Genomic DNA, 18129 nt, shown 5'->3' on the forward strand with positions numbered 1-18129 from the left:
TGCTACAAATCTCCTAATCACACTATTCACACGTGTATATTCCAACACTTCCGAAGTTTATATTCATTGCATGCTGATTTTGTTTTAAAAGACTTGAATTTGTCTTTTTCGCTTGTGTTTATTTTTTTAAAGTAGGATTAGTCAATAATATCAATTTGAATGTTAGTCACGGGTGAGCCCAAGTCACATAATGGAAAAGGGTTCAAACTAGTATAGAAAGGACAAAGACTTTCGGATTAGTGGAATGAATTAGACAAATTACATTCTTAGTCCCTGCCGGTAATTTTAACTAGTTGGTTTAAACTTTAAAAAGGTTGTAGTTGTAGAAATCCATAGAAAAGCAAAAGAGAAAACGAAAGTAAAACCGAGAAAGAGAAATTAAATATAAAGTATAAACAACCACAACTTAAACAATAATCAAAAAGCAATAACCTACACTTAATCTCTATTCATCCTCTCCCCCAAAATATAAAGAGTAAAAAATACTAACAAACTAATCAACCTTAGAATTTGTATTCATATACTTTGACCTTTTACATTCTTTATCAATCCAATTGCCTCTAGAGAATTGCAATTGATGCTATGCAGAAGAATAACAATATAAGACTATTATATCTTTTAACAGCAGAAGAACTAACAGTAATTCCATCAGTGAGTCGAACGGAATACACTGGCATTTTATCGGGTTGGAACAATCCAAAATTTCTCTCAGATGTTGGTCCGGGCTTCATGTCTTCGTTAAACAATGCAAAAATATATATGTCTAAATCCGACCCCAATGGTGTCACTTTGTTTTCAGCAACCATCTTTATCAAATTGCTATTGTACTTGGCTGCATTATCAAGTGTAGCACCAACTTCATCAGCATCTCCCTTCGATGGCCAACCAGTCTCTGACTCACAAATTGAGACCCCCTTATACCCCAACAAAGTTATCGCAGAATAAACCGCATCAATTTGTGCAAATAACATGTTGTCATATACGAGCTTGGTAGTTGGATCCACAAACCCGTTATTTGGCTCAAAAAGAACATAATTAATATCAATTTCACTTGGGCTACTCTTGTATGCAAAAAATGGGTACATATTGATGTAGAAAGGTGAGCCTGTCTGCACGTGAAAGCTCAAGATTGCTTGCATATATACCTTATAGTCTTGTTTAAAGGCTCCAGCAGATGGAGGATAAGTAGATTCCATGATGTCGAGAGAGTGTGCGGTAGTTACGTTGATACTCTTGTCTAATCCTAAAGAAACCAGTGCAGCATACACGCTTTTCATGGCTGGAACCAGATTGTTGCTCCACTCAGCATTGTTCAAAGTTAACACTTCGTTACCCACCATGATGCCGGTAATCTTCGTTGCCGGCAAGTATGTTTGAACATTCGATTTCACCCAAGTCAAGGCTTGCTGTGGATCACTCAACGATGATAATAAATTGTTGCCAATTGCAACCATGAATTCGATGCCGGTGTTGGCGAATGCACTAAGAATTTGAGGATTTGCATCGTAAAGCTTCGCCTTTGTTGCACCAATGGAGTTGATGAGAGGAATAACATCTGTGGGCTGAGGAAGATTGTCTCCAAGTTGACCATAGTTGATTCCGAGGGAAGCTGCGGAACTCAAAGTAGGACAAGAAACAAGAACAAAAAGAACCAAAGAAGAAAAGAGCGATTTAATTCTAAGGGACTCCATAGCCGCTTTCGGAAAAAAGCTGGCTAAGAGAGACAAAACTTTGTGTGGACTGGCGAGGGAACTATTTTTATAAAGATTCAAGAACCACCTACCCAGCCGCCTTAACTTCTTTAGTTTCACTGTTTTCAATTCCTATTTGGAAACAAGGATACAAATTTGAATGCACGTTGATTTGTTGAATATTGAAATTTGAATATATATATTTATTGCATTTAATAAGGAAATTTTTTCAAGTAGGAAATATGTATCTCTCTCTCAGACGCACGTTTTGCTCACCGCAGTGTCCAAAGGCCAAAAAATTGACTTTTGTTTGTTACAGCGTGCGGTGCGGCTGTGTTTCCGCATCAAAGTCATGCCCTGGCGGCGAATTCATGAGGCGTAACGAAAAATAACAATAAACTTTTGACCACGCTGAGGATAATGAAATCAATGTCCAATTCTAAAAGCATGCCATGCCTTTGGTCTCAACATCAATAAGCAGATTTTTTTTTTTTAATGAGGTTGTTTACTAAGGTGTGCATGCAAGTTTGGAGTCTAGATAGCATGTCACAGTTTTGTACGTGTTAGGAACTTCCGTGTTTGAATTCACTTGGTGAATATCATGAAAGACTAACATACATTAGAAGAATATATAGAGAAAGCAACGCAGCCAGATTTTTTTTTTTCAAGGGCCAAGCTAAATGTATAATAAGAATGAAATCCAAATAATCACAGACACATATACATATATATGTTACCTATTTATTTATTATTTATACATAAAGAATGTTTGTAATTTTGTTTTAACATGTGATATTTTATTATATAAACAAATTTTTCACATCAATTAAGTCTTAAAATTTTCTCTAAAAAAAAAGTAAGTCTTAATTTATATCTTTAGGGAAAAAAAGAAGTAAGTTTTGATATGTCTAAATGTACAAGTTAATTTAATAAAAATAAAATATAGGGTAAATTATATGCTTGGTTCTTAACCTTTACGTTATATTTCAATTTAGTCCCTAACCTTTTAAATGTGTCAATTTAGTCCCTAATTTTTTAGTAGTGTGTCAAAATGGTCTCTATCGTTAAGTGATAGATGGAAAATATTGTCCTGGCTAACAACTAAAATTAAAAAATAATTTTTATTCAACTATCATGCCACCTAGACTAAATTAAACCAAATAAAAAATAAAATAAATAAATAAAAAACGAATCTCATGTGGCATGAATCTGGACTCTAGCACCCAAATTAAGACTCTCTTGCTGTGTGTGAAAACTACACACTTTGGCCTACCATGTTAGAATTTAGTGATATTATCTCAAGGCTCACCAATCAGGTTTAGATTTTGACAATGCTGTCATTCACTTTTTGTTCTTTTCTTTTCTTTTTCTTTTTTCTTTTTTTTCTTTTTTTTTTTAACTTCGTCCTCATCAAATTGATTAATTACAAGAAAAATGTTGTAAATTTTCTGCAAATGCAAATCAATGAACCATACCCTATCGAGATGGATCTTAAGAGAGGAGTTCTCTATATTTTCCTTTGGATCTCATCTGTGTTCTCAACTACAAAAAGTCATTCGTATGCACAATCATTTTTGAAAAGTTGTTTGCACCACCAGTAGATCAGCGTCAAGTCGTGTTTTGCCACCAGTCTTCACCATTGGGTATCCCTGCCATGAGAGCTAAATCACCAATCTCTTCTATTATATTAGGGATTTTGATATTGAAGTTGCTGCTTCCTAGTGCTTCGTGCTACTATGTTAGGGATTTTGATCCTAATTGAGTGTCAGGTGTTTGGACGTGAGCTACTCACAAAGCTGGATGGATTTTTTTTTTTTAAAGAAAAATTTTATGTAACATTAATATGGCAATTCAGGTGGCAGTCTTACATGGCATTAAACAAATATTTTATTTTGACCGTTAATCACGTCAGCATTTTTTCATCCATCACTTAATAGTAGGAACCATTTTGATACAATACCAAAATATTAGAGACTAAATTGATACATTTGAAAGATTGGTGACCAAATTGAAAAATAGTATAAAGGTTAGAGACCAAATACGTAGTTTACTCTAAAATATAATTAAATTTCGTATAGTATACATTAAATATACTTTGATTTAATGAGTTATGTATGCTATAAGAGTAATTAGAGAGAACAAAAATGCATTAGTCAACTATATAAAATTATAAATGCATTACATGTTTTTAGTAAAAATCTAGAGGGCTATTATTTAAATTTATGTCCAAAATTATATGTTTTTTACCAAAAATACAAGAGTGGGGTAGGATTTTTGAAAAGTCAAGGGGCCCATCTCCCCTTCACCCCTATTTATAGACATAAAAATTTTGACCTATGCTAATGTTAAAGGTAAATAAAAAAGTAATGTCATGAGTTTAGATGAAACCAATAAAAAATTGTCAACTCATATATTATTGTGTAATTTTTTGTGTATGTAACATTAATCGTTAGAATGTCACAATTTTTACTTTTAACTTCCTTTCCCATGTTTTTGTGAAGACTAATTTCCCATTTCTATCACTTTTGCATGAAGGATTAATTAGTAATTTGAAGAGTTTTTACTAATTTATCATTTCCTTCCATTTCCTGTGTGATTCATTTATTTAAATAATTCATACTCACCACTTAATGTAAATTTTGTGTTCTATTAATAACAACTTGTTATGTATTTGCTTGACTTTCCTTAAAATTAAAAAATAAAAATAAAAAACGTGGCACACCATGATTAGTGAAGCTTATTGTAAAATACAAAAAGTGAGATAAGGGATTATTAATCTCACCAATAAGGTTCAAATGGAATTATCTTTTTTGTAAGAATGAGGTGGAGTGGTCAGTGGTCATGGGCTCATGATCTACCGAGTTTCTAAATTTTACCAAAAAGATGTCATTGTTAAAGTACTATTGTCACCAATTGCAATAACAAGGTGTGAGCTACTGTGGGTGCGCAACCAAAAGACCGTGAGGTGAGGTAATGAGAGAAATCCAAATCCCAATTGAGTCCCAACTTGCCAAGGCAGTGAGAGTTATTGACTTATTGTGCCTTATTAGAGTATCCACCGTTGGTGGTGCTAAAAGCATTCACACTACTGTATATTGTTTGTGCATTTACACGGCTATTATGATGTTTATTTTATTGTGATATTTATATTATTTTATTATGTTGAAAGCTAAAATTGATCCACTGATACTGGATGTTTTGTAAAGTGAATAGGTAAAATAAATAAAATAGCTTTTTGTGGTGCTAAATAGCTAAAAAATTAGCTCCACCAATGTTGATACTCTTATAAGGAGGTTTTGGGCTCTGATTGATAAGATGCTTTTTCAAATCTTGAAGGATGAAACCATCACTCTCATAGAGGATAATATCTTGCTAGTGATGAGTTGGGGCGCGAAGAAATGTCCAACTATGCCTGCCTGCTTTAGTGGTGGGTAGGTCCCACACAGTGATATGCGGCCCTTAAGAGAGTGCATTGTGAGGACCCAATCAAAAGGCATCTTAATTAAGTGGAATGAAATGAGGGAGAATCAAATCTTGGTTTGAATCCCATATCGCCCAAACAAATAAAGTTGCTTGTCCCCTATATGAACTTGGACTCATCGCCCAAACAAAGAAAGTTGCTTGTCCCTTATATAACTTGGACTCTAAAGTCTAATCGGTAAAAAGCCTTTTAAAGCCCTGAGCTTGAGGGATGGGGTGAGCCGTGTGCACCATATACATTTTGCATGGCTGGAACTAATTGACTCTCACTTCATAGTTCATACAATTTAGACCTAATTCGAAGGGACTCAATAGCTTCTTTGCTCCAAAAAATAAAATATATTATTTTATATAGTATTTATATATAGAGATAAAAGAGACACCCATGAATCCATGACCCACCAATCCATCGCTTTTCTTTCATTTCTCTGTCTATATATATATGTCTTGCACGCAATACGTTTTTTTCTCACCACGGGCCATAAACATTGACTTTTTGATGCGGCTTGTTTTGTTTTCCTCGTCGACATGCCTTGGCTGCAAATAGAGAGGCCATTGACAAGTAACAATACATGCAGCGGTGGCCACAGAGAGGAAATTCTAATTAATTAATTTCCAAGCATGCCATGCCATTGGTGTCAACTGCCAAGACCATTAAGCAGGATATTTTTTTTGACCAGACTAAGTTGTTAAGATATAGCGTGCATGTATGGAAGTCAAGTTAGCATGCCACAGTTTTGTGTGTTAGGTTATGGTGATGTTACATTCAGAAACTTACGTGTTTGAATTAGTGAATAACATGAAAGACTAACTTACATTAGAATAATGTCAAAGTTTTTAATTTCTTTTCCCATGTTTTTGTGAAGTGAAAATTTCATTTTTATAATTTGCGTGCGCCATAGTGTCACTTGAAAGATTCTTTTGTACTGTGGAGAGTTTTTACTAATTAATCATTCCCTTCCGCCGCCACCTTTTTCTGTTTTTTTATGAGAGAGAGAGATATATATATATATATATATATTGTGAAGAAAAATTTTCATTTTTATAATTATTGCGGGCCATAGTGTCACTTGAAAGATTCTTTTGTACTGTGGAGAGTTTTTACTAATTAATCATTCCTGTCCGTTGCCACTTTTTTTTGTTTTTATGATATATATATATATATATATATTGTGAAGAGAAAATTTCATTTTTATAATTATTGCGGGCCATAGTGTCACTTGAAAGATTCTTTTATATTGTGGAGAGTTTTTACTAATTAATCATTCCCGTCCGTTGCCACCTTTTTCTGTTTTTATGATATATATATATATATATATATATATATAGATATTGAGAAGAGAAAATTTCATTTTTATAATTATTGCGGGCCATAGTGTCACCTGAAAGATTTTTTTGTACTGTGGAGAGTTTTTACTAATTAATCATTCCCGTCCGCCGCCACCTTTTTCTGTTTTTTATGATATATATATTGTGAAGAGAAAATTTCATTTTTATAATTATTGCGGGCCATAGTGTCACTTTGAAAGATTCTTTTGTGCTGTGGAGAGTTTTTACTAATTAATCATTCCCGTCCGTTGCCACCTTTTTCTGTTTTTATGATATATATATATATATATATATATATATATTGTGAAGAGAAAATTTCATTTTTATAATTATTGCGGGCCATAGTGTCACTTGAAAGATTCTTTTGTACTGTGGAGAGTTTTTACTAATTAATCATTCCCGTCCGCCGCCACTTATTTCTGTTTTATATATATATATATATATATATATATAAATATATATATATATATATATCTATATATATATAAATATAAATATATATTTTTTTTGTGAAGAGAAAATTTCATTTTTATAATTATTGCGTGCCATAGTGTTACTTGAAATATTCTTTTGTACTGTGGAGAGTATTTACTAATTAATCATTCCCTTCGCCGCCACCTTTTTCTGTTTTTTATTATATACATATATATATATATATATATTGACACTACACAGTGACGGCTTCAAGAATTTTTTAGAAGGTTGTATTTAAGAAATTTAAATTATACAAAATCTAATAAAAAAATAATTTCATACATTGACCAAAAAAAACATACACGCATAAACGCAAATACATAAAATTTTACAATTTCCTTCTATAAATCTTTTTATTTTGAAATCATTACATAATAGTCTCTTTATCAATATTGCAAGTTAAATCTCTTCAAAAGATTAGTTAAATAAAATTTTTCTTGGACTTTTATATTTTTGTAAGGACATAATTTTTTTGTAAGGACCTAATCTATTGTTAAGGAGACCAAAGTTTAAAAATAAAATTTGGCTACAAACTTTGTTGTAGTCACTCTCACTAAATAAATTAACACTGTTACATATTTTGAAAATCTAATCGATGATTGCACTCTATATTCTTAAAACACATTAAAATTTCATGCAAATCAGATGTTATTTGTCATTCAATCCATAAAATTATTTTTTATGTATAATTTTAAATTACAAAAACTAGTAATTTAAATATTTGATTGACGACATATATATCTGTTGATCTTTTATATTCTTGAAATGTTGCAAGTATGAAGGATTTAAAATGAAAATGTAGTTAAATGGTAGATTTGTTAAAATTCACGTTCAATAAAAAAAAAAAATTATTGAATAAAGTTGTAACTTTAATCTACAACCATACTTGTTGCCAAATTTTTTTTCTAGAATTTAATTATATTAGACCTAAAAAAATTTTAGGGTGATCATAAAGTTTTTTAAAAATTAAAAAAAAAAATCATAAATTTTTAAAATATATAAATAATAATGGTATGTTTTTTCCAAGTCAGGGAGGCCCTTTGACCACCTGAACTCTACGTAGAGCAGCCCTGAAGAAGTTGTTAAGATATAGCACGCACGTATGGAAGTCAAGATAGCATGCCACGTGTTTTGTGTGTTAGGTTATGGTGATGTTACATTTAGGAACTTAGAAATTTAAGGCCCGTTTGATACATATGTTTAAATAACAGTTTTTAGTTTTTTGGAAATATATGTAGGTGAAAAAATGTGTGAAAATAAGTGTAATATTATTTTAAAACTGAAAATATATGTTTAAATTCGCGTACCAAATAGGACCTTAATTACGTTCGTGTTTGAATTAGTGAATAACACGAAAGACTAACTTACATTAGAACCCAAAAAATAATAATAATAAAGTTTTTGTGAAGAGAAAATTTCATTTTTATAATTATTGCGTGTCATAGTGTCACTTGAAAGATTCTTTTATACTGTGGAGAGTTTTTACTAATTAATCATTCCCTTCTGCCGCTGCCGCCTTTTTCTGTTCTTGTATGATATATATATATATATATATATATATAGTTTGTAAGTATAATTATCACTAACTATTACCGGTAAAAATGGTCAAATACCACAATTTTTTAAAAAATTTAGCAATTTAGCACTGTTTCGGAACTAATTAGTGATCTACCACTTTTTTAGTACTCGAGTTTATGAAACTCGAGTTTCTAGAAGTTCTGTCACCGTGGCATAGGCTGAGTTGGCATTTGGGATTAAAAAATGCCACTTGGTACTTGAGTTTCTAGGACTCGAGTATTGTGTTAGTGTGTACCCGAGTTTCTATAACTCGAGTATGGCTCGGGTTCCACGGTACTAAAAACACAAAAGATTCAACTTTATATGTCACTTTCACTTCTCACTCTCACTTACCAGAACACACTCTCACTCTCCTTCACACCCAAACATACAAACCCCAAATCCTCACTCCACTAGCAACAAGCGCATCTCATCGGCAGCAGAAGACTCTCGTCGGTGACCTCTCACTCAGCTCTCTCACTGTCTTGCACTGAGGTCAGTTTTTTAGTTTTAGGGTTACGTCTTTCATTTGAAACTTTAATGGATTCAAAATTATAAAATAAATAAAAAATAAAATAAAATAAAATAAAAGAAGCTAATATTGTGTTTCTATCAGTAAAAGAGGCTCTAAAGGGTGAGTTTATGTAATAATTAAAGATAATAGACCTTCTGTGCACTGTCTTTTTAGTAGCGTATGCTTTTTACATTTTTTTTCAATCTTACTTAGATAAGGCACAAATAATATATATTTTTCCTGTGGCAGAGGCTTGTGAAATTTATTACTCCTTAGTTTTTATTTTAACCGTAACTGTTAATTGCCTTTTCATTCGAGAATTTAATCCTTTTTTGTGGTTATTACTTGAACATTGTCTGGTCTCATGAGGATATGCCTGTGAAGATGGTAGACCACATTGATAATAAGCACAGTATTGATATTAATCCTATATACCATACAAAAGTGAAGTTTAAATGTTATGCATATATGTGTGTTTCCTTTGTTATTAACAGTCATTATTCCTCCTATCAAAAAAAAAAAAAAAAAACAGTCATTATTCCTAGAATATATCACTATTACAGCTAGTGAAAGATGAAATCCCATTATGAAGCTCAAATTTCAATTTTAATCAACACATTGGGATTTGCAATAGTTTGAGTCGCCACTTTTTCAACTTGCTTTGTTTTGGTTGAATTTCTTTCTGCTGAGACTTTGTCTTTGCATACTTCCATTTTTCTTACCATCAATGTCCTTTCTTACCCACATCTTTTAATTACTAAGATTATTTTGACTCCTGAAACTTTAAGTTGGCTATTTCTGTCTACTTCTATGTACTTCCATTTTCTTACCATCAATATCTTTTCTTGTTCAATTATGTTTTTTTATTTGTTAAATTAGTAGTTGTGTGGTAGACTTGTTGAACTTGATTGCTTTGAATATCTCTTCTATATATTGCGAATTGGGATTGATCAGGGGAGGTCAGCTTTGCTTACACTGGTTTTGCTGGTTTTGAGAGATTAATTACTTGAGAAAAGAAAATATATTTGTATTTGTTCATTTTAATATCTAATGCAAGTGATTTAGGCATGAGTCAATATTTTATTTGCTTATGAGGCCATAAAAAGTGTCTCCTTTCTTTGTGTTGTGTGTATACATACATACATACATATATATATATATATATATATTTGCTTATGGGTATTTGATGAATATGCTTTCAAATCTGATTAGGATGATATTTTAAAAAAATAATAAAAATAAGAAAAGATCTAAAAGGTTAGGCCTTGGGCATGCTCCTTAAAAAGAGAATTAGAATTAGAATGTGTCATGCTCCTTAGAAAAAAGAGGATTAGAATGTTTATTGGTTGCATTTGACCTAATGGGCCATTAATCACCTTTAATTTATGCCAGATATGGGACCACATGGAGCGAGACCCTCTGTCCAACCTTTGTTGACGAGGCAGCCTGTGCATCATTCAAGTTCACTTTGGGATGCTCTTTCGGCAGTGTAGTAGAAAGATTTTTCTTACTATGCACTTGTCCCTAGCATTGGCATTTAAGTTTGAAGCATATTTATTACATGCTTAGTGGATGTTATTATTAATACAATGTTGCTCCGTTTGCAGGAAGTGCCAAGTGTACTGACTTGTCGTCACCGATTTATGAGTGTGCTAGAAGGTGGGTTAGATCCACGGATTGCCGCTTATATCGCGGATGCGGGGTTAGAGGGGCTACTTCGGGTCCCAAATATAGACCTTGACCATGCATTGATCACGACATTGGTGGAGAGATGGTGGCCGGAGACGCACTCATTCCACTTGCCCCACGGTGAGATGACCATCACGCTACAAGACATGGAGGTTATAATGGGGGGGTACCTGTAGATGGCTTGTCGGTGGTGGATTTACCCAGATGCAAGATTGGGGTGACCTCTAAGCCGAATTGCTAGGGCATAGGCTGCCAGACAAACAAGTCGGTGCTAGTAAGAACACTGCAGTGATGGAAGGGCCGAGGGTAAAAGCCAAATGGCTCGAGGAGTGGTTCAGCAACCCTCTCCCAGCTAACGCCACTGAGGTGCTTGTGCAACAGTATGCTCGGTTTTACATACTGGGGATGTTGGGTGGTATGCTGTTTATGGACAAGTCTGGCGAACGGCTCTCAATTATGTATCTGCAACTTTTCAATCCAATCATCAATGGAAAGAATTATAGTTGGGGTAATGCAACACTAAGTTGGCTATATAGACACCTCTGTAAGACATTAGAGAAAACAGCCAAGCAAATTGGCTGTGCACTACTATTGGTGCAGTTGTGGGCGTGGGTGAGGTTTCCACACATATGTCCTGTGATAAGGCATCCACACCAGGCACTGCCCTCAGGTCCACTTGCTATTAGGTATGTAGGATCTTAGATAGTTACCGTTTTACATTTCTGCATTAACTTTTTCGCATGGGAATTATGTAAGTGACTAATATAAAGGTTATTTCTATGTTGTTTGCTAGATGGAAAGGGGTTAAGTGCACAACTAAACATCCAATGCACGTCCTACGCACCTATCATGTGTCGCTTGCTTTGCTACGGCCAAATCAGGTATCATGCCTTACAAGTGGGAACCACTTTGGCATGTAGTTGTTATACTTACAATTCGCTTTGGAATGAATAAACATTTTTTATTTCGGAGTTAAACATTGTTACCATGTATTGTTCACATTCGTTACACATTTTTTCTAATTATATTGTTAATATGGTTGTTTGCTCATGAGCTTTATGTTGAAGATATGGAAAAACTTAAGAGGGGGTTAGAGAGAGTGTGAGAGAATATACAAGATGATTTTGTCATGGTTATTTTTCATGTTTGTAATGTTGTTGGTGTGTTTTGCCTCAGTGAACAAACAATATGGGTGAAGAACCTTAGTCTGCCATGAAGAATCTTATTGTATCTATTCAAATCTTTTGAAATACAAAGTGTGGTCTTTGTGAAAATGTTCCGCAGTTTAATTTTTTTTCACTTCATTATGGGATTTGGATATATATTGCCACAAAGTGGTATGACAAACATGCATAATAATAAAAGAGATAGTTGTGGTACTTGAGCATATTTCTAATGAAAGCCCTAAAGGACAAAATATTTTATCATAGAATGGTGAAAGTGTGTATACTCATGGATAAGTGATGAAAGTGAATTTGAGCATTACTATATTAGAAAGCAACCAGAGCCAAGCAACCGGTATGTATCCTCTACACATGACAGGGAAAAAAAAAATGATAAGCATGATACCACTATACATGATAGCACTAAAATGTGTATAAGTGGAAGCCATTGTGGCTGAAGACCAAACTCGAGTTTAGAGGACTCGAGTACTGCTAACACAGTACTCGAGTCCATGAAACTCGAGTATAAATCTGGATGATTTCAATTATTTCACTTATTAGACCCGAGCCACACACGAGTTTAGAGGACTTGGGTACTACTAACATAGTATTCGAGTCCATGAAACTCACATATGAATCTGGATGATTTCCCTTATTTCACTTTAAACCCGAGCCATACTCGAGTTATAGAAACTCGAGTACACACTAACACAGTACTTAAGTCCTAGAAACTTGAGTACCAAGTGGTATTTTTTAATCCCAAATGCCAACTCAACCTATGCAGAACTTCTAGGAACTCGAGTTTCATAAACTTGAGTACCATTTAGAACTCGAGTTTGTCAAACTCAAGTACTAGAAAAGTGGTAGATCACTAATTAGTTCCGAAACAGTGCTGAAGTGCTACAAATTTTGCAAAATGATGGTATTTGGCCATTTTCACTAACTATTACCAATCTCGCACATAGTAGACAGTGGCAAAAATAGTCAAATAGGGGCAAAATATGCAACAATTTACCACTGATTGGGAAATATTTTAAAGAATATCACTGTTTTAAAATTTGAGTACTTCTGCATGTAATTCAAGTTCATCAGATGTGCAACAGTGGCATCTGATGATCTGGATTTTAGGAATTAAAAAAGCCAAGAACTCGAGTTACGTGTAATGTAAAACTGGACTTCACTGAAATTGAGTTTTGTGTAAATATTAATGTGGAACTTGATTTCAGTGTAACCAACTTCTATGTAAATATTAATGTGGAACATTATTTAACTCGAGCTAACATAAATCAAGTTATGTATAAATAATTTTGAAAGAACATTATGGAACCTGATTTATTGAAAATTGAGTTTTTTTTTGTAATTTTTATAAAAAGAAAATGTTGGATCTATCCATCTGCCTTTTAGTCACTTTCCCCTCTCTGTAACTCAATCCAAGTCTTTGAGCAACCTTTCTACCTAGTTACCATTGAAAACATCCATCTCTCTCTACCTCTCCTCTCACTGGAAACCCAAATCCCACTAAGATAACTCAATTCTTCTCCTCCCAACAAATCTAATCCATCTGATTTAACACCAAAAGGTACAATTCTTAAGCGAAATGAGTATCATTTAATTTTTCTTGTTAATATTGATGCTAATATGAAGTCAATGCTAAAAGAAACCATTGACATTGTAGTATTGTTGAAAAACAAATTAAATTTTCTGTTAATTTGGGTGCATTCTGTTAAAATTTGGATGTATATTGTTGAAAACTAATTTTTCATATTACTAAATAATTAACATATTTTATTTAAATAAATCTAATTTCAATTTGGATGTATATAACTCAACATTATGTTGCAGCAATTTAGATGTATATGGTTATAGCGAAGTTCGTTCAGCATGTTGTTGTGTTACGCGACACTAGTTATGTGAAATTGGGAAACAAACAATAATGCAAACTAATTACTTTAGACAAAACTTTAACTGCTGTTAGATTTTATTCAAGAATTGGAATTCAATGGATTCAACATCATAAATAATCAGTGGATAATGTTTGATAACATTAAAATTTAACCCAACAAGATAGAAATAATAAAATATAAGTTCCCCTAAAATTTTTTGTGCAAATGACAATGCAAAAGAACTTTTGACAAGGTCTTTTGGTAATCAGCACAATTGCTAAAGTTACAAAAGTTCAACGTACATAATCACCTTTTGTTACACGTTAACGTCTTATGTTCATAGGTAGAAATTTTTGGAAATCATCACTGCTTGAATCTGCAAAGTCTAAAATATTCTTTTTCATCGTCTAAGTTTGTTATTTCGTGAATGGACTTGATGGCTTGCTCTTGTGCCTTTCCCTTAAGATGTTTTTTAGCCTTTTGGATTGCATGGAAACGGTGTAGCCATCTTTGCATTTGATTATTCTATCTTTCAAGGCATGCAAGTACCTTTGTTGATTCCACTTTAGGTAACTCCACTGAACATGCTTTTGGAACTCTTAATCTGTGTCATCTACGATACACCTCCAACTCACACCGTTTCTCATATAGCTTTGACCATGGTCATTCTTCTGTGGTGGTTTCTATAGTAGTGTTATCTGCACCTAGTTTTCTAGGTTTGCCGACCATGATGTGTCCAATACCACCAAGTCTATCGTATGTGTATATTGGAGCATTAACAAAATCTCTCTTCTTTCCAACCGATGTTAGCCCTTAAAGGTGGGTGTATGTTTGCAGTCATGGCTCTGTTGAAGTTTTTGATGATGCATATGTAGAACTAGATCCAAACTTTTTTCTCATTGCACAAGGTGATCTTGAAGTATTGGAACTCATTTCTAATTCAACCTACATTGTTGGTGGGCTTGAAAGTGTGGTGGGCCTTTTTTTGCAACTCTAGGCTGGACTGTCTTCTGTCACGTTATAGCCCAATGGTTCTGGGGTAGAAGAGTCAGGACTGGCTTGATTGCAACACACTCCAAGCCAGCTTGTGCATAAGCTAGAACTCCTTTATTGGGACCATGGACACGTGCCCACAATAGAGGATACTGTTACAAAAAAATTATGGCAGGCAGGTGTAATATGACAAAAATAAGAAAAATATGCTTACTGTTAGCCAAAAAAAAAAAAAAACTAAATCATTTTCTTAGTAAAGGAGGAAATAAAACAATGATATAAATGCGATAGAAATGAGTTAATAACAACAATAAAAAGAAAATGAAATAATATTAATGCTTGATCAATAAAAGGAAGAAAGGTTAGTCTGCCGTGCTTGATTTCTTAACGAAGTCAAGTCTAGGAAAGGAACCATTCTTCAATGTGAGCAATCTCACAGGGAAATTCTGCAACAGAAATTACCCATATTGAAAGAATGGGTCTAAATGGCTTATCGTCGAATTTTTTAATCCTTACTAGAAAGCAGGCTATTAGAGGGAGAGAAAGGAATAGCCTATTAGTCCATGCCCACTATCACACTCTTTCTCAATCTCTATTTTTCCTTTCTGATTCCTTTTTCCTTTCTAAGTTTCCTGTTTTCTCTCTTATCCTTCACTCCTTTTCTTCCTGGTTTTTCTCTTGTTATATCTCTCGTGTTTTCCTTCCCCTTTCTTCTATTCTCCTCCATCACTCCTACTGTGCACAGCTAAGGCCCTTTTTATACTGCCTGTCGTGACGAGTTTTTATTGTTTTACCCCTTAACTGCTTTTGTCCTGGTATAAGTGTCCTTCCTAAATCACCCACTAGTCTGTCGGCTGCCCAACCATCACCACTTATTTATTTTGTTTTATTACTCTCCGTGGCATTCCCACCCAGATATGGGTGAGTATTCTCTCTTACTAACCCCTATGGCATGCACCTAGTGATTCCAACCCATCTTTCCATCTTTTGGGTGGAATGTCATCCCAGCAAGACATTTCCCCCAAAAGAGCTTAAGCGGGAACCTCAAAATATGCTTTCCCCTTCTCCCTACCGCTAGGCCATACCCTCTCTTACCTCTATCCCATGGCCCACCACTCCTGTATTGGCTAGTTACAAGTGGTGGTGCCTGAGCCTTATGCATGCTCCACTTCCATGTGTGTCCATGGCTTGTCTACTGCTCATGTGTTTGCCATGACCTAGGGGCTTGTCTGGTCTTTGCTACACGTTCTGCTACTCATTTTTGACCTCTTGTGGCATGGATAAGTCACTGGGTTTTCATTCTTTATATTTTGCTTCCTCCCTGGGCTAGGTCTTGCTTGGGCATGGGCCTTTCCTTCTTCAATCCAACCCTTACCCTCTTTGTGGGTCGGCTAACACCTTTGCCATGTCGCCCCATTATTTCTGCCATGTTTTCTTTTGACTTGTGCTTGTTGGGCCTCTTTTAGGCCTGCTATACACTTTCCTTCTACACAATTCCAGTAGCCCAATACTATCGTTGGGCTTGTACTTACACTGTTTTGGGCTTCCTTGACCCATTTCATCCCTTTAAGGCTTCCTTGGCCCATTTTATTCCTTTGGGTGTCCTCAGCCTGTTTCATTTCCTCAGGCATCCCCGGCCCATTCCAATCCTTCATTCCCATGGATTTTTGCTAAGTCTTTTGGGCTTCTCTAGCCTAAATTACCATATTCTTTACTTTCGAGGCTTATAGGCTTTTCCATCAACCCCATATACTTAGTTCCTTCCTTAGGGCTCATTCGACCAATTTTTGCTTGCTTTCCATTTCTCATAATGTCCATGGGTTTACTACTTCTTTCTTCGGGTTTTTTTGGGCCCACTTGCTTTCTTTGAGACCCTTTTACTATTTTACAGGCCAATGGACCATTATTCCTATCATTCGGGTTTGATGGCTTTCTTCTCAATTTGTTAATTCTTCTTCTTTATTCGCTCCTATATTGTTGGGCTTCTTCCTATTATTGAGCCTCCTTGCCAAAGTTATGTATCGTACTTTAACATAAAACCATTTATGATGTTATTATTTAATGGAATGCATGGGTCAAATGCGTGTGAAGAGAAAATTTCATTTTATAATTATTGCGTGTCATAGTGTCACTTGAAAGATTCCTTTGCAATATGGAGAGTTTCTACTAATTAATCATTCCCTTCCCCCTGACCCCTTTTTCTATTTTTGTATGATTTATAAGTAATTCAAACTCACCATTGGTAGAAAAATGAGTTTTATTTTTCATTTTTTATAATTATTGCGTGTAATAGAGTCACCAATGAGTTTTATTTCACACTACACTTCCTTTCTTTGCTAGAAAAATGTGGAAAATATGGTTGTCGTGGGTTCATGAGTGTCGAACTTAAACCCAAAAGCAGATGTCATTGTAAAAGTACTACCTGCTGGGCCTAGGCCTAATGCCCCAATTAGTCTATTAAAAATATAATTAAAAAAAAAAAAAAAAAAAAAGGCCCCCTACTGTAAATATAATAAATAGTTTTTTTAAGGGAAAAAAAAAAACAAAAAAACAAAATAGTTTGTACATTCTTTCCTCCACCTTTAAGAAGGCCTTAAAATATTGGGTTAATATAAGTTCAACCTAATTGAATTTTAAATTCCTTTAAAAAATATATTGTTAGCATGTCCAATTATCATTGACTATTTCCAATCTCATATACGGTAGATTGTTAGCATTATATTAGCGACTTAATCAAATAATCTCCTACATGACTATACACGAAACATTGTTAACATTTCTCTCTCTCTCTCTCTCTCATATTATGTGATTGATATATAGTATATTCAAATGCATGTATTCTTTACAAAATTTTATTAATAATATTTAGTATAGTTATTTACGTAGAAAGAAGTTTTTCAAAACTGAAAAAGATAAAATACTACTTAAGATCAATTGTTACAAAAAGATCAAGTGGATTAGCTGTTATAAATTAAAAAGAGATGTTAGCAAACCTTAATAAAAAAAAACTTAATTATTAATTTTTCATTTCAAAAAGCAAGAAGAATGGTTTTAAAATAAAAAACTTTATAATATAAAAAGTTAAATAATATTATTTAATTCAAATTTAAACATAGAAAAATGTCTCACTTAAATTTATCATCTTAGACCTTAAACTATATAGTCTATTTTTAATATTGAGTCGGCCCTCATGACTACTTGAACCTGAACAATTGAAATATATACTAAGGTATAATGCCTAATGTTTGTGTGATAAGATTATAGGAAGCAGATTGCAAAGTTCCATTCCACGTACAATTCTATTATATCAGATAAATAAATATATATTTATATATATTTAAATTCAATTATAGGTT

At 33.7% G+C, this 18129-nt stretch overlaps 1 protein-coding gene across 1 annotated transcript; it reads right to left on the reverse strand.

Annotated features, from left to right (window-relative positions):
• Window positions 1-383: 383 nt before the first annotated feature.
• LOC115955137 (glucan endo-1,3-beta-glucosidase 11-like) lies at window positions 384-1895 on the reverse strand. Its single transcript, XM_031073194.1, has one exon. The coding sequence runs from the start codon at window positions 1689-1691 to the stop codon at window positions 561-563; it is 1131 nt and encodes a 376-aa protein (XP_030929054.1). The 5' UTR covers window positions 1692-1895; the 3' UTR covers window positions 384-560.
• Window positions 1896-18129: the final 16234 nt, after the last annotated feature.

This window comes from Quercus lobata, chromosome 8 (assembly GCF_001633185.2).
Source record: "Quercus lobata isolate SW786 chromosome 8, ValleyOak3.0 Primary Assembly, whole genome shotgun sequence".
Taxonomy (NCBI): Eukaryota; Viridiplantae; Streptophyta; class Magnoliopsida; order Fagales; family Fagaceae; genus Quercus; species Quercus lobata.

Bases quoted from the DNA above. Each gene is read 5' to 3' on its own strand.
- LOC115955137 (XM_031073194.1), bottom strand. From the start codon at position 1,691: ATGGAGTCCCTTAGAATTAAATCGCTCTTTTCTTCTTTGGTTCTTTTT.